At 41.8% G+C, this 23306-nt stretch overlaps 1 protein-coding gene across 1 annotated transcript in view; it reads left to right on the plus strand.

Moving 5' to 3' along the window:
* Nucleotides 1-23306, plus strand: part of CCAR1 (cell division cycle and apoptosis regulator 1) — a 2906903-nt gene that overhangs the window by 1038761 nt on the left and 1844836 nt on the right. The window contains exon 12 of the mRNA XM_044056158.1: nucleotides 6761-6986. Within this exon, the coding sequence (XP_043912093.1) occupies nucleotides 6761-6986 (226 nt within the window). The remainder of the gene's footprint in view (nucleotides 1-6760; nucleotides 6987-23306) is intronic.

Below are 23306 nucleotides of genomic sequence, written 5' to 3' on the forward strand. Positions count from 1 at the left end.
AAAATATGTGGTTATGTCTTAGTAAAAAAGTTTAGTTTTTCGTTAAGAAATCTTGATGTAGTTGGTGTTAGTGGCTCAACATGTACCGCACTTCCGTTTCGTGCTTGAAGATCAGAACACCGTGGGTTCTGTTTGCTCCTGCTGGTTGTTAGCCAGGTATATATCTATGAACCTAAATGGCACACACGGTTGGAAAAAGAACGTTGCAGTGCTGTCACGCAGATATATATATATATATATATATATATATATAAAGAGAGAGAGATTCATTTCTCTGTATATCTGCAGACACATGCACACGCACACACACAAAGGTATATATAGGAGTGCTTAAATGGCTGATAACTGTCGATAAAACAGCTGATTGACATTTATGTGAAAATTGCTACATTATTGGGGTTGGGGAATAGGCCCTTTCCCCAGTTTTGTGTAATCTCTGAGTAGTTATTTGCAATTAATAGGAGGGTGTGAGGGGCATGTCATTGTTTAGTTGCATGCTCTGAGGTTGTGTATCGGAGCATGCAGAGATCAGTGTTAACTTTTTTTTTCCTGTGTGTTGGCATTGCATTGGCAACATTTGAGTATGTATATATTTTGTGGTGGGAGGTTGGCATATTGGTTAAAGTGTTTACCTTATAAACCCAAGGTGCAGGTTTTGATTCTCACATGGGATAACTGGCTAGGCTTAAAATGGTCCATAAGGGCAGTTAGCCTAGTACTAATCTATGAACCGATGTATGTATATATGTGTGTGCATATGTATATGTGTGTATATATATATATATATATATATATATATATATGTATATGTATATATATATATATATATATATATATATATATATATATTTATGTGTGTGTTTTTGTTTTTCTGTATATATGTACACACACATGCATATATATATATATATATATATATATATACACAACAACAAGCAGCACTGAGACCACGGCCAGGGCAGGTTTGTTCCACTACCACTTGTCAACACAAAAGTGTGTTTGTTTGTTGCAACACCTACAGGTGTTTGCTTACGATTGTACTCCACATGCAAAAAAGCACAGCAAGACACTTGGTTGAGCAGCCATAAGATAAATGTATCAAATGTATTGTCTTCCCAAGCACAACGTATATAATCAGCTCTACTTGAATATCGGCAAGTGTAGTTCACCTACGTTACCATAGACGACAACTCATTAAAACCATCAAGTATTTATTCACATCGAACAATAACTTAAAAATAAAAACAAAAATAAAAAACAAACAGGACAAAGGACAAGCACAGTACACATGGATCTGATGAAGGGTCATTGAGGAGACCCAAGCTTTTGTGTTGAGAAGTGGTAGTGGAACAAACCTGCCCTGGCCGTGGTCTCAGTGCTGCTTCTTGTTGTATTCATACTCTATTTTCTCAGCAGTACACTCCTGTTTGGTTCTAGTTTTGTCGTGTTTGGATTTATATATATATATATATATATATATATATATATATATATATATATATATATATATATATATTTCTATATACACACACACACACACACACACACACATACACGCATATACAGTGCAATGAAAAAGTATTTCCCTCTTCCTGATGTCCGTGCATGTTTGTCACACTTAAATGTTTCAGATCATCAAACAAATTTAAATATTAGACAAATATAACCCAAGTAAACACAAAATGCAGTTTTTAAGTGATGATTTTGTTTGTTAAGGAAAAACCTACCCAAACCTACATGGCCCTTTGTGAAAAGTAATTGTCTTTCCTTGTTAAATCATGAAATAACTGTGGTTAATCACATTTATGGGAAAGCTGAGTTCAGTTTCACTAGCCACACATAGGTTCATAGATTAGTACTAGGCTAATTGCCCTAGCGAACCATTTTAAGCCTAGCCAATTATCTCTTGTGAGACTCAAACCGTGTACCTTGTGTTTGTAAGGCAAACACCTTAACCATTAGGCCACCCTCCCAACCCAGGCCTGATTACTACCATACCTGTTGAATCAAGAGATCACTTAAATAGAACCTGTCAGACAAAGTGCAGTAGACCAAAACATCCCAAAAAGGAAGACATCATGCCACGATCTAAAGAAATTCCGGAACAGATGAGAAACAAAATAACTGACATCTATCAGTCTGGAAAAAGTTACAAAGCCATGTCTAAAGCTTTGAGACTCCAGCGAACCACGGTGAGAGCTGTTATCCACAAATGGAGAAAACATGGAACAGTGGGGAACCTTCTCAGGAGTGGCTGGCCTATAAAAATTACACCAGGAGGTCACAAAAGAACCCAGAGCAACATCTAGAGAACTGCAGGCCTCACTTGCCTCAGTTAAGGTCAGTGTTCATAATTCAATCATAAGAAAGAGACTGAGCAAAAATGGGATGCATGGCAGAGTTCCAAGGTGAAAACCATTGCTGACCAAAAAGAACATAAAGGCTCGTCTCACTTTTGCCAAAAAACATCTTGATGATCCCCAACACTTTTGGGAAAATATTTTGTGGACTGACAAAACAAAAGTTTAAATTTTTGGGAGGTGTGCGTCCCGTTACAAATGGCGTAAAAGTAACACAGCATTTCAAAAAAAGAACGTCATGCCAACAGTCAAACATGGTGGTGGTAGTGTGATGGTCTGGGGCTGCTTTGCTGCTTCTAGACCTGGACGACTTGCTGTGCTTGATGGAATCATGAAGTCTGCTCTCTACCAAGAAATCCTGAAGGAGAATGTCCGACCATCAAGTCGTGACCTCATGCTGAAGTGCACTTGGATTCTGCAGCAGGACAATGATCTAAAACACACCAGCAAGTCCACCTCTGAATGGCTTAGAAAAACAAAATTAAGGTTTTTGAGAGGCCTAGTCAAAGTCCAGACTTGAATCCAGTTGAGATGCTATGGCATGACTTTAAAAAGGCAGTTCATGCTCGGAAACCCTTCAATATTGCTGAATTAAAACAATTCTGCAAAGAAGAGTGGGCCAAAATTCCACAACAGCAATGTGAAAGACTCATTGTCAGTTATCGCAAATGCTTGATTTCAGTTGTTGTTACTAAGGGTGGCACAACCAGTTATTGGGTTTATGGGGCAATTACTTTCACACAGGGCCATGTAGGTTTGGATAGTTTTTTTTCCTTAAATAAAATCATCACTTAAAAACTGCATTTTGTGTTTACTTGCATTATCTTTGTCTAAAATGTATATTTATTTGTTTGTTTGATGATCTGAAACATTTAAGTGTGACAAACATGCAAAAAAACGAGGAATCAGGAAGGGGGCAAATACTTTTCCATTGCAGCACTGTATGGCTACATATTTATAATATATCATAGTTATATATATATATATTTTTCTGTGTTTATATATTTGTGTATCTGTGTGTGTCTATATATATATATATATATATATATATATATGTGTGTGTGTGTGTATAGATGTGTAGTTGCAATACGTGCGCATACAGACACACACACACACACTATATTGTGTGTATATATATATATATATATATATATATATATATATATATATAAATAATCGACAGATGCATACATAGATATTAATAGTGACTGTACACTTTAAACAAATGCCGATAGTGGCACTTTACAAGATTTAAAATGTTTTTTGCTCTGTTAGAGACAGCAAATGATTCTGAAATATTTTGTCAATATGGAAAATTGTAACTTGTTAGATTGCTAATCAACAGTAGTATAAATAATTTCTGCGTAAGGAAACTGTTTTCAAAGTGGTGGTGTGATATTTTGTTCTTTGAAAAACTATGAATTCTCAAATAATGATTTCGAGTAAGCACTTACTTGCCTCTGAATGCTTCTGCATATCTGTGAGAAAGACTCAGTTTTGAAATGAGAACACCAGACTCTCTTGCTCTGTAGGCAGATAGCATGTAGCTTGGTAAATTGCTTTGAACTTTCACAAAACTAGGAGACAGTTTTTTGTTTGGCCATGCTTAGCTAGAGTTTCTGTATATGCATATCAACTCCTGAACTGGTTGTGAATATAGTGTTAGGAATTTTCCTTGTAGATGCTCTTTTTTTATTTTCAGTTAAGAGACAGAATTGTCAAAAGGGGGGTCTGAAGATGGGTGACGTGACAGTATGTGTGAGAGAGTTTAACATAAATATTACTTTGCTAGTCAGGCTGTGTGTAGACAGTCCAAAAGGAAATAGAATTCTCTTGGCTGTTGGGGTTGCAGTGGTTAAAACATTCACTGTGATGTAGTCACTTGGTTTGATTAATAACATTTTGGCTGTTAAATTTGTCACTTTCATGTCTTAGTCTGTTCTGCAAACTAGGCAGTGCAAAGGTTACTGTGTCACAAATGGCTGCATGGCTCCATAATTCAGAAAAGAAGGACGAAAAATTGAACATCGTTATCCTCGGTGCTTGAGAATGGTGTGGTTTCAGGCTTTTGGGTCCCTCCCACTTTTGGAACCTGTTCCAGTACAAGCTAGTGTCCCTTATTTGGTAAAACAGCTGGTTCCGTATCAGGACATAGCTCTCCATTACAGTCCTCCTCTTCTGGATCTTTCTGTGGCAGTTTGAGTTGATTGAAGCTGTCAGTAAACCTTTCAGTTGTCAGACTTTACTGTTTGAAAAAGGTTTTCCATCTGGGCAGTATGGTACTCTGTACCCCACAGTTGTTCAGTTTGTAAGTGATCTTGACCAAACTTGGGCACCATTTTACCTGGGTCTTGGTCATTCCATAGTTAAGGTATATGGCACTGTGCATAACTCCATTGTTGACAGCAAAAATGTGTCCCTTTCAAGCAATATCTTCGAGGTCTGCATCTTCATAATGTTTTGCAGAACCTTTCTGTTTGGGAATTGTTTAGCAAGTGTATCCATTCTTAGTTTGGAATACCTTGTTTCATGACTTTAGGTTTGTCTTGTAGATCTGTTTTCTTTGTGGTTATTTCATCTGACCTAGGATCTCTGAGCTGTAGCCGTACCTCTCAACCGTCCCTGATTGTGACTCAAATTTTAGCTCTGTCCTTCTTAATCCCTCCTAAAACTGGTGACTTTTTGGGAAAAGGTAGTGAATGACGCAATAAATAATGGCAATAATTAGAGTTATAGACTTTTACTTCAGAAAAATGTATATTAAGTCACATTCTCTTATTTTTTCATCGTCTCAAGTTAACAGTACTAATATTTTGAAAGTGTCCCTGATCGTGTTAAGATTTGTCCCTGATTGGTTGAGAGATGTGGTTGTAGCCCCTTATCTGTATAGAATCTTATGTGGTCTTTAGCAAAGATTAGATGCTCCTTAGTCCTGAGCTAATTTTCTTGCCAGAGGTGTTCTTAAATCACCATGTCCATCCTTCCCTTATTTTTTCGGGGCAGAATGCAAGATGAGCAAGATCAAGAAATGTTTGTGCTCTCCACTAGCTGCGCTAATGGGTCTATATTAGATCACCAAACGCTTAAAAAAGCGAGCGGTGATTAATCGACCCTATGTAAGCGAAAGCTTTCAATGTCGAAGTGTCAGAACAGCGATTAAAAAATCACTGTTCCAACAAAAAAAAAAAAATTCAAACATTACATTAAGTGGGGAGCTTCACCCCCCCACCCCCCTACTTAAATATACCAACTCCGAGACCGCACTACAGTGCCGAAAATGGCAAAGTACAGAAGCGGCAAGTGAATTCTTAGCAGCCGCTTTGATATTTTGCATTTTCAGCCTTTTAAGTTCGACCAAGACGCATTCGAAAGAATGCGTCTTCGGTCTTCTAATATAGACCCATGTTAACTCAGGTTCTACCTGAAAATGGTGCACAAATCCAGTGAAAAGCACCAGTTCTTTGCCTGTTTTGCTTCAAGTAAAGAGGAGACTTGGCTAACTAAACTATAAGCAGGTGGCTTGCTAACTGTACTTTTTTTACCAGCAGATAGTTAATCACCCATTTGACAATGGTGCTGTCAACGATAACTGCTGTATGTTTTTGGCTGCTATCAACACTTTTTCAAAAACTTCTCCATTGCAGAAGTTTATATTATAGCTGTTTGGTTTTGATTCCCACTTTAACCAGTTGCTATTGCCCAGATTCCAACAATTGAGCCTCTTGATAAAGTTCAGTGCCTACAAGACTAGGCATTCTAAGTTATTGAACTTTTCACTTTGAGGATGTGGCTTCTAAGAGAATTCTAATTTTTAAATTTCCTATTGCAGCTAGCCTTCTCACAACTCAGCGATATGCGAGACACAGAAGGAGAACATGCACATAAGATGTTTCCAACTCTGAATTACTCTCTTAGCTCCCATGTTTTTGGATGGTTTCTTCATCCATCATCAATGAATGGATTTTCCTGTGAAATGGACATGAATGTAGTGCTGTCATCCTATTTTTTATACCTTTTAGGTTGTCCTCCCGCAGTGCATATGGGTTGAAATGGGGACCGCAGAGACTTCCACAGCCTCCTATGTCAGCACTAGATATGTATATGCCCAAAGGCAAAATAGGGAGAGAATTTTTAGAAGTGTGCAGAAGGTGGAACTCCTAGCAGTTACTCACTTCAAGATGCCCTTCCTGCATATTATCTGATATGGTGAGAATGCTTACGTTAGTTCAAGCTGGTATTGTGGCTCAGTAAAATACACAAATATTTATAATGTTGATGCTTTCCTGAATATAGATAACATGGCTGTTTTCACTAGCTAAGTACAGGTTTAAATGTAAGGCAGCTGCAAACAGCAACGTTTTTACTCCTTTCCTTTGACAGTTTGCTTTTTGTTATGACAGTACTTCTTGTGATATGATGGAACTCAGACGTCGCTACCAGAATCTATACATCCCTAGTGATTTCTTCGATGCTCAGTTCACATGGGTGGATGCGTTTCCTGTATTCAGACCTTTTCAGTTGGGAAGTTATTGCAATTTTCATATAATGAGCAGAGAAGTCGAACCATTAGAAAAGAACAGTGCTATCCTGGACCCACCTGATGCAGACCACTGGTACAGTGCAAAGGTTAGAGTAATTTAACTGTTTGTGATTGAGACCATTTATGATCATTTATCTTCCCATAAATGCGGAATTTGTGACATTAAGGATGCATAGAAAAGTTTAATGTGAACAGTCTCTTAAAAGGAGTATTTATGGAACATTTTGTGATTATTTTAATGTTTCTATGGGTCAAGTGTGCAAACTAGTAAGAAACTGTTGACGTGTGTGTGTGTGTGTGTGTGTGTGTGTGTGTGTGTGTGTGTGTGTGTGTATCTCTCTCTCTCTCTCTCTATATATATATATATATATATATCAAAATGTGTATGGGTCTGCTTCAAATGATCAAAGTTTCAGAACGTCGATCATCAAATCGTCGAAGACCAGAAGACTGAAGTTCTGAAACATCGAACAGCAAAAAAAAAAATCTAAAAAGAAAAAAACGTCGTCTTTTACATTCTCACCACACCCCTTGTAACTTAAATATTCCAACTTCGAGATTGCACTACAGTGAAGAGAATGGTAAATTTCCCTTTCATTGCTGTACGGTGATCTCCATTCAGAATGTTCGATGTTTCAGAACTTCGATTGTGTCTTCGACGATCTGATGATTGATGTTCTAAAACTTCGATCATTTGAAGTAGACCCATATGTGCGTGTGTCTGTGTATGTATATATATATATATATATATATATATATATATATATATATATATATATATATATATATATGCCTGTTGTTCTGTAACATCTGCTTCCTGGTACTTCAGGGAGCTGTAATGGTGTAGATTTACTGGTACATAATGTTAAGCAAAATTAAGCTGCTTTCAGAAACAGATTTTGTCATTGTGTGAATAAAAACTCAGTATTTTGTTTTGATACATAATTTGAAAATGGAGATTGTTTCCCAAGAATGCAGTAGGCTTCAAGCAGAACACACATCAGATTGTAGAAATTATCATATGATGATTTATGGGGGAAGCTTTGCGTGTATTGTAGATTCTTCAGAATTACATCCCTTTTCTTCTCATCTATGAGGGGTTGTAGCATCTTACGACCTAACCCCTACCTCTGTGGCTTCCTGTGACTTCCTGTGTGGGCACATGTGCTTCTGCCCATGCCTCATGAAGACTTCTGTTTGAAAGTGACTTGACAGAACCATGCCCATCTCCATCCCCCAGTACGGAGTACCATACACTTCTTTCTTTACTGGGTGTTGGTGGTGCAAGAGGCTGGATCACAGCTGTCTGCCCAGGGTGGGCAGGCCAATATCAGCTGATCACTCCCCTTCTTTCCCTCTCAGCTCTTCCAGCAACTGAGCTGGATTTTGGATCATCTGGGTTCTAGTCAGGGCTTCATTCTTCTGCTCCACAGAGCCAGACATATTGTAGAGATATTTATTTGTTTTATTTTATTTTAAGCCAGACTGAGCATTATACTATCATGATGAAACATTGGTTAACAGAACAGAGAACCAGTGATGTTCTTCATGTTTCACTGTTGCAGTCATCACATTTGGGTTATCTGCCTGCAGTTAACCCTCAGCCGGCCTGAATACCAGAGTCTTCAGATTTCTTCGTCAGATGCTGTCGCTTCTTCCATGACGTCTGGTCATCAGGGAATAAAACATGCAGCTGACGCCATTACATCAGTCTTTCTTGCCGTGCAGTGCCCGAAGCAGAAGCAGTTCACAAGTGTCGGTCGGACGACTCCTGAAATTTTCATTTTCGAGTTTCAGACCTGAAGTCTTCAAAAAGATAAGTACCCCGTTGGAGATCCTTTTTTCTTGCCCTAACCGATGTCAGAAAAAATTAACAGTTGTCTTGCCTGTGGAAAGCAAATACCTCATAGAGATTTTTATTCTTACTGCGTCACCTGTTTTGGCCCAGACCATGACGTCCCTCGCTGTTGGTTTTGTGCTTTGTTGAACGCCCAAACTATTCGTCATCTGGCTATTTTTGTAGCTAAATACTTTCGTTCTCGATCTCCGTACTCCGAAATGGCTTCCTTAAGCCATCTGATTACCATCGTCTTCTTCTTTCGGCTGTTCCCGTTAGGGGTCGCCACAGCAGATAATCTGATGTTCATCGTGTTACACTGCTACAGTCATTACACTTGGGTTATCCTGCCGTCAGGCGGTTCACCAGTCGGCCTGAGTTCCAAAGTCTTGGTCCGGCGTCAGTTGCTGTCGCCTCCTCCCTGACGTCAGTGCGACAGGGGTATATAAGATGCAGCCGATGCCATTTTCTTCAGTCTTTCTTGCCGTGCGGTGCCTGAAGCAAAAGCAGTTCGGAAGTGCTGGTCGGCCGTCTCCTGAGATTTTCATTCCGAATCCAGAACCGAAGTCTTCTACAAAGCTAAGTACCCCGTTGGGGGAAACTTTTTCTTGCCTCAGACCGATGTCAGTAAAAGTTAATAACTGTATTTCTTGTGGGAAGCAAATACCTCATAAGGATTTCCATTCCTATTGTATCCCATGCCTAGGCCCAGACCACGACGTCACTGGTTGTCTGTTTTCTGCTAGGTTTAGCAAGCGCACTATTAAATGTTGGTTTGATTTTGCCCAACATTATTTTGGTAGAAAATTCAATTATACCATGCCGTCGGAACTTCCGACGACCGGAATACACAAAAAGTGCAAAGACAAGGATAGGCATCCAAGGCCCAAAACTGACGACGAAGCCTCTTCTAGACCAGTCGCCGGTTCTCCAGTTTTCAGCGAGGCGCCTTCACAGTCCCTGACTACCGCTTCTGTAGAACCACAAGCCGCCTCTGACTCCCACGTGGAGATGGCTGGGCCTTCGGACGCACAAGTTATTCAGCCTACCGAGACTAACCTTACAGAGGGATCCAGAGTAGCTGAGAAACCCACAGCTTCAGAGGGTGTCTTCAGACCTTCTCAGTTAAGCATTAAACCCTCAGCTAAGTCTAAGCCTCGTTTAAAATCAAAGAAACAAATACAGCATTCTCCAGGACAGGCCTCCATGCCTAAGAAACAAATGCTCAAAATGGCCGAAGACCTAATCACTTTCATCAGGGGGTCCCATCCCCCTCCTGATAAAAGGCCTAGACAGGATGCAGACTATGACTCATCCGACCAGGTATCCATCTCTTCTGATTCATCCTCAAACCTAGGATATTCTTTACCCCCTTATGGGGATTCTGATGCTGAGGAATCAATTCCATCAGCCTCACCGCCTGAGGACTACTCCTTTGGGGAAACCCTACATACCACGAGGGAGCACTTCCACTGGGAAGGCCAGGATTACTCAGAATCCAAGAAAAGGCTCCGAGACTTCCTTTTATTACCTCAGCACAGACCCCTTGCTATTCCGCCAGTGCTAGATGTTGTGGATGATGTGTATACTGAATCCAGCTTAAATCCTGATTCCTTACCTCCAGCCCCTGTTAAACCTGACAGATACTACAGAGTCCCTGACTCTCACAAATTTCTGTATAAAAGCCCTGTAGCTGACCCTGAAACTATTTCTCAGGGACCCAGAGGAGTTAAGGCCTCATCAGCCAAGAATCCAGTTCCCTCTGACAGAGATTCCAGAGCATTAGACAGATGGGGAAAGAAAGTATATACGTCTGCAACTTTAGCAATGAGAGCCTTAAATTGCCAGTTTCACATGCTAAAATATCAACAGTTTTTACTGTCTCAGTTAAAACAAAAAATGCTTCCAGAATCAGATCCTCCTAATTTTAAAGAAATGCAGGATTTATTGCATGCAGCTGAACAAGTAGGAAAGCATAATTTGCAATGTGGTTTTGATTCTCTAGAGGCCTCCTGCAGAGCAGCAGTTACAGGCTCTGTCATTAGAAGACATGCTTGGTTAAAAGAACATATGTTACCAGATCATGTTAAAGCAAAATTATTGGATTCACCTTTGCAGCAGGATGTGTTATTTGGAGTTAAGGCAGAAGAGGTATTAAAGAAAATGGAGGATAAGGCAAAATCTATGCAAACGGTGAAGGATTTCTTACAGGTTCAGCCTCCTCGATTTAGCAGAAACTGGCCAACTAAGAATTGGTCCTTTCCAGTTACAGACAGACCTCAAAGGGGAAGATACAGACGTCCACGAGGTAGAGGTCAAACACAAGGCCCTTACAAGCCTCGACAATGGGTTGCATCAGGCCAGAAAGAAGGGGAAGACAGGCCCCAAACATATAAAACGCAGCTCCAATGACTTCCCACTACAACTGCCAAACGAATCTCTCTTGGCAGCCCCCTTGGGAGGAAAACTGGCACTCTTCTACCACAATTGGCAAGTGATCACCAAAGACAAATGGGTTCTCAACATTGTATTTCAAGGTTACAGGTTCCACTTTCGCGCACTGCCAAGGTTAAAAGGAATGCCAAATCTGCCACCAAATCAATGGGCAGAGGCTCAAAAACAAATTACAGCACTCATGGATATGAGAGCTATTCAAAAGGTACCATCACAGGAGCAAGGACAAGGATTTTACTCAAGACTCTTTCTGGTACCCAGAAAGGACAAAGCCTGGAGGCCCATTCTGGATCTTTCATCTCTAAACACTTACCTGGATGTTCCGAAATTCAAAATGTTGACACTACAGCAGCTTCTTCCATGCTGGGCAAGAAAGCTTGGCTCGTGACTTTGGACCTGAAAGAGGCATACCTGCATGTCCCTATCAGACAAAACTGCAGAAGATACCTCAGATTCATAGCTGGTTCAATGCACTACCAATTCTCTGCACTGCCCTTTGGCTTATCTACTGCGCCCAGGGTCTTCACAAAGTGCCTGGCACCAGTAATTGCATTTTGCAGACAGAAAGGAATTCAGATTTATCCGTACCTGGACGACTGCCTGATTCTAGCAGAGAGCAAGGACATTCTTCAAAAGCATCTGGCATTTGTAAAAAAGTTATTAAGTTGCCTGCGGTACACAGTAAACAAAAAGAAATCAAAACTAGTGCCCTCACAAGAGATTATATTCCTGGGTGCCAGCTTGAACACAACGGCCCAGATGGCTTATCTCACGCCAGACAAACAAGGACAACTGACTCAATACTTTCAATTGATGGCAACAAAGACCCAACTCCCTGCAAGAAAAATTCTGCAGGCCTTGGGTTACATGACATCCTGCATACTACTAATTCCATATGCCAGACTGCATATGAGGAAACTACAATGGTACCTAAAGAATGTATGGTCTCAACACTGTCAAAGTTTGGAAACAGTTATACCACTAATCCCTTGCCTTCAACAGGAGTTTCAATGGTGGGCTCAAGCTTGTCACCTCAACAAGGGACAGCCTTTTACACAACCCACAGCCAGGAAAACACTGACAACAGATGCATCGGATTACGCCTGGGGAGCACACATGGCAGGCAAATGTATTCAGGGCACGTGGCCCACAGAACAAAGGCATCTTCACATCAATCAAAAAGAGATGCTAGCTGTACAAAATGCCCTTGTAGCTTTCAAGGACCTGCTGCATCCGGGACAACTACTGCTAAAGACAGACACCACCACAGTTATGTGGTGCATAATCAAGCAAGGGGGCACTCACTCCTACCCCCTATGCAGACAAGCCATGACCTTGTGGAACACAGCTATAAACTTTCAAGTTCATCTGCAAGCACAATTCCTGCCAGGAGAGAAAAACACTGGCAGACGACTTAAGCAGAAACATCATGGATCCCCACGAATGGGAATTGAATCCACAAATATTCAGAATGATAATACAGAAATGGTGGAGACCGGACATAGATCTGTTTGCATCCCCAATAAACTGCCAGCTACAAAAATTCTGCACAAGGAGTTACCATCCACAAGCATGGAAAGTGGATGCCCTCTCATTCAGCTGGGAGAACCTACAAGTATACGCTTTCCCACCACTACCTCTCCTGCCAAAGGTACTCATAAAAGCCAGGCAAGAAGAGCCAAAGATGATCCTGATTGCACCAGACTGGCCACGCCAGCACTGCTACTCAATCTTAAGGAGCTTAACACAAGAACCACCCTGGATTTTGCCTCAGATCCCACATCTGCTGACTCAGCACAACAATCAAATACTACACAGCCAGCTAAAGACCTTAAACCTAGCTGCATGGAAGATTCCTTAGTCAAGCAAGCAATGCCTCTCTCCAAAGCTGTTATGGATGTCATTCTGGAGGCCAGAAGGCCTAGTACCAGGAAAGCCTATTCGGATAAATGGAAGAGATTCTGTGCCTGGAACCAAGCTCACAGCCTTGACCCTCTTGTCCCAAACATTCCTCAGATGCTACAATACTTAACTGAGATGCTGGACAAAGGCCTCTCCTTCTCATCCATCAAGATCCACGCCTCTGCCATCTCTGCTTATTACAACACGGATCCACCAATTTTCTCTAATCCTCTGTTAAAACAGTACCTCAGAGGGGCTAAAAACATAAGACCGCCCCGTAGAGCACCTACTCCAACTTGGGACCTCAACTTTGTTTTGGAAAAATTAACTTTACCTCCTTTTGAACCAGCTAACACAGCAGAATTAAAATACATCTCTTGGAAAACTGCTCTGCTCCTGGCAATAACATCAGCACGAAGAGTTTCAGAACTACAGGCACTAATGGCAGTGGAACCTTTCCTCATTTTCCACCAGGACAGGGTGTCTTTAAGAACTAACCCTACGTTTATGCCAAAGGTGGTATCCAGTGTGGCTCTAAACCAAACTATTCACCTGCCAACTTTTTATCCTAAACCACAGAATAAAGGGGAGAGACTACTGCATTCTTTGGACATTCACAGGCAGTTACGCTTCTACTTGGACAAAACCAAAGCTTTCAGAAAATCTGAGCAATTATTGGTAGCATATGCTGCAGGAGCACAGGGAAAAGCCATTTCAAAACAGACTATTTCAAAATGGATAGGACATTGCATACGTTTCTGCTACACATACCATGGAAAACCTGTACCTAGCAGCATTAGATCTCACTCCACCAGAGCAACAGCCACTTCAACTGCCTACCTCCGGGGAGTACCTACCAAGGATATTTTGGAAGCAGCAACTTGGAGTTCTGTACATACCTTCACCAAACATTGCCATCTGCCTCTATACTCTAAATCCAGAGCTGGCTTCGCCACTGCAGTGCTGCAGGGCCTTATAGCCACCCCTAATGCCTTATAGAACCAGCCACCCTACCTCAGCTTTGGGATTCTACCCAAGTGTAATGACCGCAGCAGTGTAACACATTGAACATAGTACAGTTTTGTACCTACCAGAAATGTAGATGTTCGAGTGTATACACTGCTGCAGTCCAGGTTGCCCTCCCTCCTTCCCCTCTTACTGGCTGGTACGTACCTATGTCTTTTTCCCTTTAATACCTATGGGGAGTATTTGCTGGTAGCTGTAAGTTGTTGTTTGCTTTTCTTATGTATGTTTTATTGGGAATTGAAATTGCCTACCTATTTAGAGACACCTGACATCTGGGGCAAGAAAAACTGAAGAAAATGGCGTCGGCTGCATCTTATATACCCCTGTCGCACTGACGTCAGGGAGGAGGCGACAGCAACCAACGCTGGACCAAGACTTTGGAACTCAGGCCGACTGGGGAACCGCCTGATGTCAGGATAACCCAAGTGTAATGACTGCATCAGTGTATACACTCGAACATCTACATTTATGGTAGGTACAAAACTGTACTTTTCCATTTCTTCCTGTCCTCTGCATCATGCTCTTTCACACCATCTTCCTGCATGTCCTCTCTCAACACATCCATAAATCTTATCTTAGGCCTTCCTCTTTTCGTCTTACCTGGCAGCTCCATCCTTAGCATCCTTTTCCCGATATGACCAACATCCCTCCTCAGCACATGTCCAAACCAACGCAATCTTGCCTCTCTTGCTTTGTCTCCAAACTGTCCAACCCGAGCTGACCCTCTAATATACTGATTCCTAATCCTGTCCATCCTAGCCACACCCAGTGCAAATCTTAACATCTTTAACTCTGCCACATCCAGCTCTGACTCCTGCCTTTTTGTCACTGCCACCGTCTCCAATCCGTATAACATAGCTGGTCTCACTACCCTCTTATAGACCTTCCCTTTCACTCTTACTGGTACCCGTCTGTCACAAATCACTCCTGACATTCTTCTCCACCTGATCTTCCGAAAAAAAGCAAGGATAAAGACAGACAGACCGCTTAGGTCCAAAACTGCCGATGATGCTACCGTTAAGCTGGTCACCAGTCCAATGGTACTCAGTGAGGCGCTTTCGCAGCCCCTGATACCAGCTTCTACTGATTTGCAGGCCTCTACTGAGACCCATTCGGAGTCCGGTGTGCCACGAGATGCTTCTTCGACTATGGTACCTGCAGATGTCTCTACCTTGGATGGGTCCGGAGCTGCTGTGCAGGCACCGGCTTCAGAGGTTGTATTCAGGCCTACCGATTTTCATATTAAACCAACGACTTCATTTCAAGCTAAGAATTCCAAATTCCTCAGGCCTAAAGCTCGAATTAAGCCTAGAAAACCGACGACCAAAGTGCATTCTCAGGCCCATATGCCTCAAAAACAAATGATTAGAATGGCTGAAGACCTTATTACCTTAATTAGGGGAAGCCAGCCTTCCCCCTCTATGAGACCTAGAACTGATTTTCTTTCTGATTCTTCTGGGGAGGAACCTGATATCCCTACTCCTTCTGACTGCCAGGATTTACCCTTATCTACTTATGAGAATTCTGATGCAGGGGATTCCATTCCCTCTGCTTCCCCTCCAGAAGAGTTTTCTTTTGGTGAAATCTTGCATACCGTTAGGGAGCATTTCCTCTGGGAAAGCCAGGACTTTTCACAGTCCAAAGAGAGACTTGGGGAATTTTTAAACCTGCCTCAACACAGGCCTCTAGCTATCCCTCCTGTTCTGGAGATTGTAGATGACATTTTCTTGGAATTCAGCCTTACCCCAGACACTTTGCCTCCTGCTCCCAGGAAACCTGACAGGTACTACAGAGAGTACCTGACTCTCACAAATTCATGTTCAAGAATCCTTCTGCCGGATCCAAAGACCATTTCCCAAGGACCAAAATGCATTAAGGCTACAACTGCCAAAAACCTACCCCTTCTGATAGGGATTCTAGAGCTTTAGACAGATGGGGTAAGAACTTGTATACTTCTGCTACTTTGGCCATTAAGGCTTTAAATTGCCAGTTTCATATGTTAAAGTATCCGCAGCATATTATGGGATTAATTAAACAGAAAATTATGTTGATTCCTGACTGTGCTTAACACAAAGATTTACAAGAGTTAATGCATTCTGCTGACCAAGTAGGTAAACATACTTTGCAATGTGGTTTTGATGGTTTAGAAGCATCTTGCAGGGCTGCTGTCACTGGGTCTGTACTTAGAAGGCATGCTTGGCTTAAGGAACAAAACTTGCCAGATCATGTTAAAGCTAAATTACTGGATGCACCCTTAAACCAAGAGCACCTTTTTGGCAACAAAGCAGAAGTCCTCAAAAGGATGGATGAAAAAGCTATATCTATGCAAACTGTTAAATATTTCTTACAAGTACAGCCACCTAGATTCAGTAGACATTGGCCTTCAAAGAACTGGTCCTTTCCAGGCCTTCTCAGTCCAAACCCAGGAGGCGCAGACCACCAAGACTTCAGTCTCAGGTTATGCACAGATCTAATCAGTGGGGGCCCCCACTTCCAAAGCAGGGAGAGTAAGCCACCCCCTATGGAAAAATGGCACAATGACTTATGTTTAACTCTTCCAAGCCTTGCTCAACAACTTGCTCCCTTAGGAAAGCTCGCCCTGCATGCAAAAACTGGGAACTCATTACTCAGGACAAATGCGTTTTAAACATATTTTCTCTAGGATACAGATTCTACTTCCACTCACTCCCATTCCCAAGTGGATGGCCAGACCTCCCCCAAACCAGTGGGTGGAGGCCCAAAAACAAGTACTCTCTCTCCTCAGTATCAGGGCTATTTAACGTGTCCCACCAGAACAAAGGGGACAAGGTTTTTATTCAAGACTGTTCCTGGTCTATTCTCAACACCTTTCTGGTGGTTCCAAAATTCAAAATGCTAACTCTTCAACAGCTTCTTCCTATGCTAGCCAAGGATGCCTGGCTGGCAACTCTAGACTTAAAAGAAGCTTACCTGCACATCCCAGTAAGGGAATCCTGCAGAAAATACCTACGCTTCAGGGCAGGCTCCATGCACTATCAGTTCTCTGCACTTCGCCTTGGCTTATCTACTGTGCCTAGGGTATTCACAAAGTGCCTAGCTCCAGCCATTGCATTTTGCTGGCAGAGAAATATTCAGATTTACCCATATTTGGACGATTGCCTGATTCAGGCAGAGAGTCAGGACTTGCTATTACAACACCTGGCATTTGTAAAGAGACTTCTAACTTCTCTGGGGTACACCATCAACGAGAAGAAATCACACCTATTACACTGCCAACAGATTGTATTCCTGGAAGCAAGCTTGAACACAACTTCCCAGATGGCATTCCTCACTCCAGAGAAACAAGTTCATTTGACAACCTACTTCAAACTACTGGCCACAAAAACCCAGCTATCTGCAAGGAAAATCCTGCAAGCCTTGGGATTCATGGCCTCTTGCATTCTGTTAATTCCATATGCAGGACTGCATATGAGGAAACTTCAGTGGTATCCAAAACATCTATGGTGTCAACATTCTCAGGACCTGGAAACAATGATTCCTATCATTCTTTGTTTAAGGGCAGAGTTCCTTTGGTGGGCAGAGGCCTGCTACCACAACAAGGGACTCCATTTCACTCTACCCCCTGCCACCCAAACCCTAACAACAGACGCATCAGACTATGCATCGGGGGGCTCACATGGCAGGGCAGTGCATTCAGGGCAAATGGAACCCAAAACAGATGCACCTGCATATCAATCAAAAATAAATGTTAGCTGTACAGAATGCTCTGCCAGGCTTCAAAGACCTTACTCTTCCATGACAACTTTTGGTAAAGACAGACAAAACAACAGTTATGTGGTACATAAACAAGCGGGGGGGATCCATTCCTACCCACTCTGCAGACTAGCCATGGCTCTGTGGTACACAGCTTTGAGCTGCCAAGTGAAACCTACAAGCCCAATTCCTGCCAGGCAAACTAAATTCATTGGCAGACAACTTAAGCAGAAATCTCATGGACACACATAAATGGAAACTGGAACCCAAAATATTCAAGCTCTTGAGGAGCAAATGGGGGACACCAGAGGTAGACCTGTGTGCCTCCCCTCAGAACTACCAATTGAACAAATTCTGCAACAGAACTCCACACAGTCAAGCTTGGAAAGTGGATGCCCTGTCCTTTTCCTGGGAAAGCCTGTAAGTTTATGCCTTTCCCCCCTCTGCCTCTCCTCTCAAAGGTTCTGTTAAAGATCAAACAAGACAAGCCAAGGACAATACTGATTGCACCAGACTGGCCACGCCAGCACTAGTACCCCTTTTTGTGCAGTCTGTCAGTGCTACAACATTGGCACCTGCCTCAGACCACTTTCCTGCTGTCCCAGCAGGCGGGCCAGATTCTGCACCCTCAGCATCAAACCCTCAACCTTGCAGCCTGGCTGATTCCCTGAGCTCACCTCCAGCAACCCTCAGTAGGCAGGTGCTGGATGTCATTCTTGAGGCAAGGAGGCCTAGTACTAGAAAATCCTATTCAGAAAAGTGGAAAAGATGCTGTTCCTGGAGCCATGCTCAGGGGATGGGCACAACGGTGCCCAGCTTACCTCATATTCTAGATTATTTAACAGAACTGCTCCACAAGGGCCTATCCTTCTCTTCAGTTAAGACTCATGCCTTTGCCATATCAGCACATTATAATACTGAGCCACCCATCTTATCTCATCCCCTGCTAAAACAATTCCTTAGAGGGGCCAAAGATTTAAGACCCCCCCCCCCTCAGGAGAGCTCCCACTCCAGCCTAGGACCTTAACTTTGTATTGGAAAAACTACCCCACTTTGAACCAGCTGCTACAGCAGAGTTGAAATTCCTTTCTTGGAAAACAGCTTTACTTCTAGCCATCACTTCAAGAAGAGTGTCTGAACTGCAGGCCCTCATGACAGTGGAACCCTACATTATCTTCCATGCGGACAGGGTTTCCCTCAGGGCTAATCCATCCCTTATGCCCAAGGTGGTGTCTAGTGTGGCTCTAAACCAGTCCATTCATTTGCCTACTTTTTTGCCTAATCCTCAGAATAAAGGGGAAAAGGATACTGCATTCTCTGGACGTACACAGACAGCTTAGATTCTATTTGGACAGGACTAAGCCTCTCAGAAAATCCGACCGGCTGCTAGTTAGCTTTGCTGCAGGGGCAGAGAGGAAGGCCATTTCAAAGCAAACCATTTCCAAATGGATAGCACATTGCATCCATTTCTGCTACAAACACCATGGAAAACCTACCCCACAGGGGATAAGAACACATTCCACCAGGGCTGCATCTACCTTTACTGCATTTCTCAGAGGAGTCCCTACCAAGGACATCTTGGAAGCTGCAACCTGGAGCTCTGTACTTTCACCAAGCAATACCACCTGCCTATCTTTTCTAAATCCAGAGCTGGATTTGCCACAGCAGTCTTACAGGGCCTTATTGCTAGCCCTAATGCTCTTTTAACTACCTTCACCCTTCCTTAGCTTTAGAAATCAACCCAAATGTGACGACTGCAACAGTGAAACACAAAGAACATAGTACAGTTGTGTACACTTACCATAAATGTAGGTGTTTGAGTGTATTCACTGTTGCAGTCCTGGTTAACCTCCCTCCAGTCCCCTGACTTCTCTAGACTTTTACCTTTCCTCTTTGTTTGGCATATTCTATATCATGTGTATTTGCTTTTTGCTGGGGGTGTTCCATACCATATAATTGCTTCCTGTTGTGGGGGCACCTGACATCTGGGGCAAGAAAAACTGATGTAATGGTGTCAGCTGCATGTTTTATACCCCTGACGACCTGATGTAATGGAAGAAGCGACAGCATCCGACGCAGAAATCCGAAGACTGGTATTCAGGCCGGCTGAGGGGTACCTGTAGGCAGATAACCCAAATGTGATGACTGCAACAGTGAATACACTCGAACATCTACATTTATGGTAAGTGTACACAACTGTACTTTTGGAAAACTATCCTTGAAAGTTACGTAATCTGTGTAGTACATTTCTATTTTAGTGGCTCCATCATTATTGTATGATGCAGATATTTATGTTTGCTAGTAAGTCTTCCATTCAGATGACTTCAGTGGATGCCTTTCTGTTTGGATGGGAAGCTCTTTCCAACATTATATTAGTTCAAAGACTTGTTTCAATTAGAGTACTATTTATGTGTTTGTTTTAAATGTGAGGACAGTTTTATGTGGAACATAGGAATAATACTAGGCAAGGAGTTATGAAGACTGTAAGATATCTAGGAGTAAATACCTTTAAGCAGACATACAGCACTTAATGGTGCTTACCTATCAAATTGAGAACGGCTGTAGATGATAACCATGGTATAAATTTGTGTCTACACATTTAGTCATAAAGACTAGCATTAAAGGTAGTCAAAGTAGTAGGGCTTTGTTTGACCTGTAGTAGTAACATATTCCATAGACTGTAAATATGTGGAGTTAGGAACCCATCCCGACAGACTTGTTTATTTAAGTCCAGAGTGCAGGTGTTTGTAGTGCCACTGGTTTTGCAAAGATGTAGGAGATCAGCTAAACAGCACCTAGTTGAGGAGCTTGTAGTGTAACTATGAACAGAAAGGAGGTGTACATTCTTTTACCTGTAATAATCTGGTCCTGGGATTGGTCAGTAACCTGTCATTGATTCCCTGCTGGTTTTCTCAGTGTGAGTAGTACACTGGTTGATATGTCCTGCCAGTTGTTTTAGCGGCATTGTGAATGGAAAACCACTGCCCCTCAGTCCACCACATTTGAACATTTTTGATTTGCAATTTTTGTTGTTTCATTCTGGGGCCTACGTGCTGTTGGTGTCTGCATTTTTTTCCACAGAATGGGAGAATTATTTCCACTGTGCCCCCCCCCCCCCGATTCCTTGTACTACAGTAATCCAGATGGTTGCAATCAAGTTCAGGTCAGATTACCTCAGTGCAATTCCAGTGAACCCTTATTGGTCTTGGCATATTTTATTCCTTTGACTCAGCAGCTGAGGTTTCCTACCAGCAGTCATTTTTTACCACCTGGAGTCAGGTAATTAAAGATATAGTTCAGTTAGTGTACCAGAAATGTTGAAAATCGTAAGGTTTCATGCCTTGTACACAAATCAGAGCACATGTGCGTGTCTCACAGGCCCATAAATTCCTGTTGAGTGCTTATAAGCAAATTACCAGGGTCATCTGCTGAACAAAATGGAAGGGATTCACTGTTTGGTGATTTAAATGTTTTGATGTCACTCTTTGTAATATAGGCTTCATCTTAGACCATCTTTTTCTTTACTAAGATGCAAATCATCATGAGAATTCCTTGGTTAAAGTCTGTGTACCATTACAGCCTTCCATGAGCCTGTTAGCAAAAAGATAGTGGCTTACATTGATAACTTCAAAGTTGTTTGAATTTGATGTGGAGATTTGTTGCATTACCTTTCTAGTCTTTGATCGTTAACAGGATAGTATTTCAAGTCAGCAGTTGAAATTCACCAGTGTTGACTTTAATGGTTGTTCCCAAGAGAAAATAACTGATGATGTGACTTCAGTTTCTGCAGCAGAAGCTTATTTAGTGAGTGTTATCTTTTTCTGTTTCTTTTTTTCTTTTTCCTTACATGGTTGTACACTCCAGGAGTTAGCATATCAAGGATGGTGGGTGGTGGTGGGGAGTCCCTTGCAAAAGGGTCTTGACTAGTTCACAGTTACACTTTTTTAAATGAAATGTTTGAACAGGCCACAGAGGGAACAGTAAAGCCAGATTAGTAAGCAAAGCAGATACAGGTAACGTTCACCAGACTTTAACGCTACAAAGACAACCATGTACAGTTTTTACAGTGGTTACTAATTTGAATAAAGACAGCAATTTTCTACAGACTTCCACTTTATTTATTTATTGACATTTGTTAACCGGGTTTGTCCAGCTGGGCCAGAGACCCATTTTCAATGGAGACCTGAGGAGAAAAGCTCCAGTTACATACAGTAGTATACTATACACACAAGTTTAGTTTACAAGTACATACAGTTGCAGTTTGACATACAATACCTACAAGTTGCAGTTAGACATACAAATACATAGAGAATCACAGTGAGTAGATAAAAAATAATAATGTAAATCAGATCAGTAGATATATACACAATAGTGGTAATAGCCCCCCCTTTTTTTATTAATGTTATGTTATAAATAACAGTTTTGAAGTGGTATAGTACTGTGTATGCATGCATGGGGTGAAGGGGTATAAGGATGTAGATTAAAAAGATAAGGCAAATAGGGGAGAAATGTAGATGATTTAGATATAGGAGAGTAGTGGAGTTAGGTAGGGTCAAGACAGGTACATGTTTTTGTGTTAAGAGCAGTCTGAGTTCTTTCTTAAAATGTATAGGGGGAGTAATGGAGAGTATGTGAGATGGAAGTTTATTCCAAGCTTGGGATACAGTGGATTTATACAGTAGTTTACTGATATTTTTCTTAGGTTGGTAGTTGTCAAGGAGTTGCTAGTTAGAGGTGCGGAGTGTGCAATTGGGAGTATAGGTTGATACTAAGGAGGAGAGAGCAGGGCAGGAGGATGGTTTGTAAAGTATGGCGTGAGTAATTTGAAACTGAGATAGCAGGAGTTGTTGTGAAAGTTCAAGCCATTGAAGAGAGTTGAGTGCAAGGCAATGGTGTGAGTAAAAAGGAGAGTTTGTGACAAATCTTTCTATTTTGTGGTAAGTTTATTAGAGTTTGGCCTGGGTAGTGGACTGAATATTAGTAAGGATTGGAGTGGCATAGAGAAGGGAGGGGAGAAGAAAAGCCTGTTCCAAGGAGAGTCGAGCATTAGAGGTTAAGAATTTACGGTTTTGATAGACCATACCCAAATTTTGGTGAGTCTTTTTTATACTTTGAAGGCTAAGTAAGTTAAATTTGAGTTTGTCATCAATGATGGCACCTAGAAGCTTTGTGTGGGAGTCAGGTTGTATGATGGTGTTATTGGAGAATGTGATGAGAAAGGTAGATTTAAGATGAGAGAGCAAGAACAAGGGAGGAACAGCAGGAGTTTGTTTTTTTGGGGGTTCAAGATGAGTAAATTATCAGACAACCACTTTTTGACAGATAGAAAGGTGTCCTGGGTAAGAGTGTGAAGGTCATTGATATTGCTGGAAGTGCAGATAAGAGTAGAGTCATCAGCGTAGTATGAAGTTCATTAGTAAAGATATTGAACAGGAGGGGACCCAAGATGGAACTT

This window comes from Protopterus annectens, chromosome 14.part0 (genome assembly GCF_019279795.1).
Source record: "Protopterus annectens isolate FY-2018-M chromosome 14.part0, PAN1.0, whole genome shotgun sequence".
In the NCBI taxonomy this organism is placed as follows: domain Eukaryota; kingdom Metazoa; phylum Chordata; order Ceratodontiformes; family Protopteridae; genus Protopterus; species Protopterus annectens.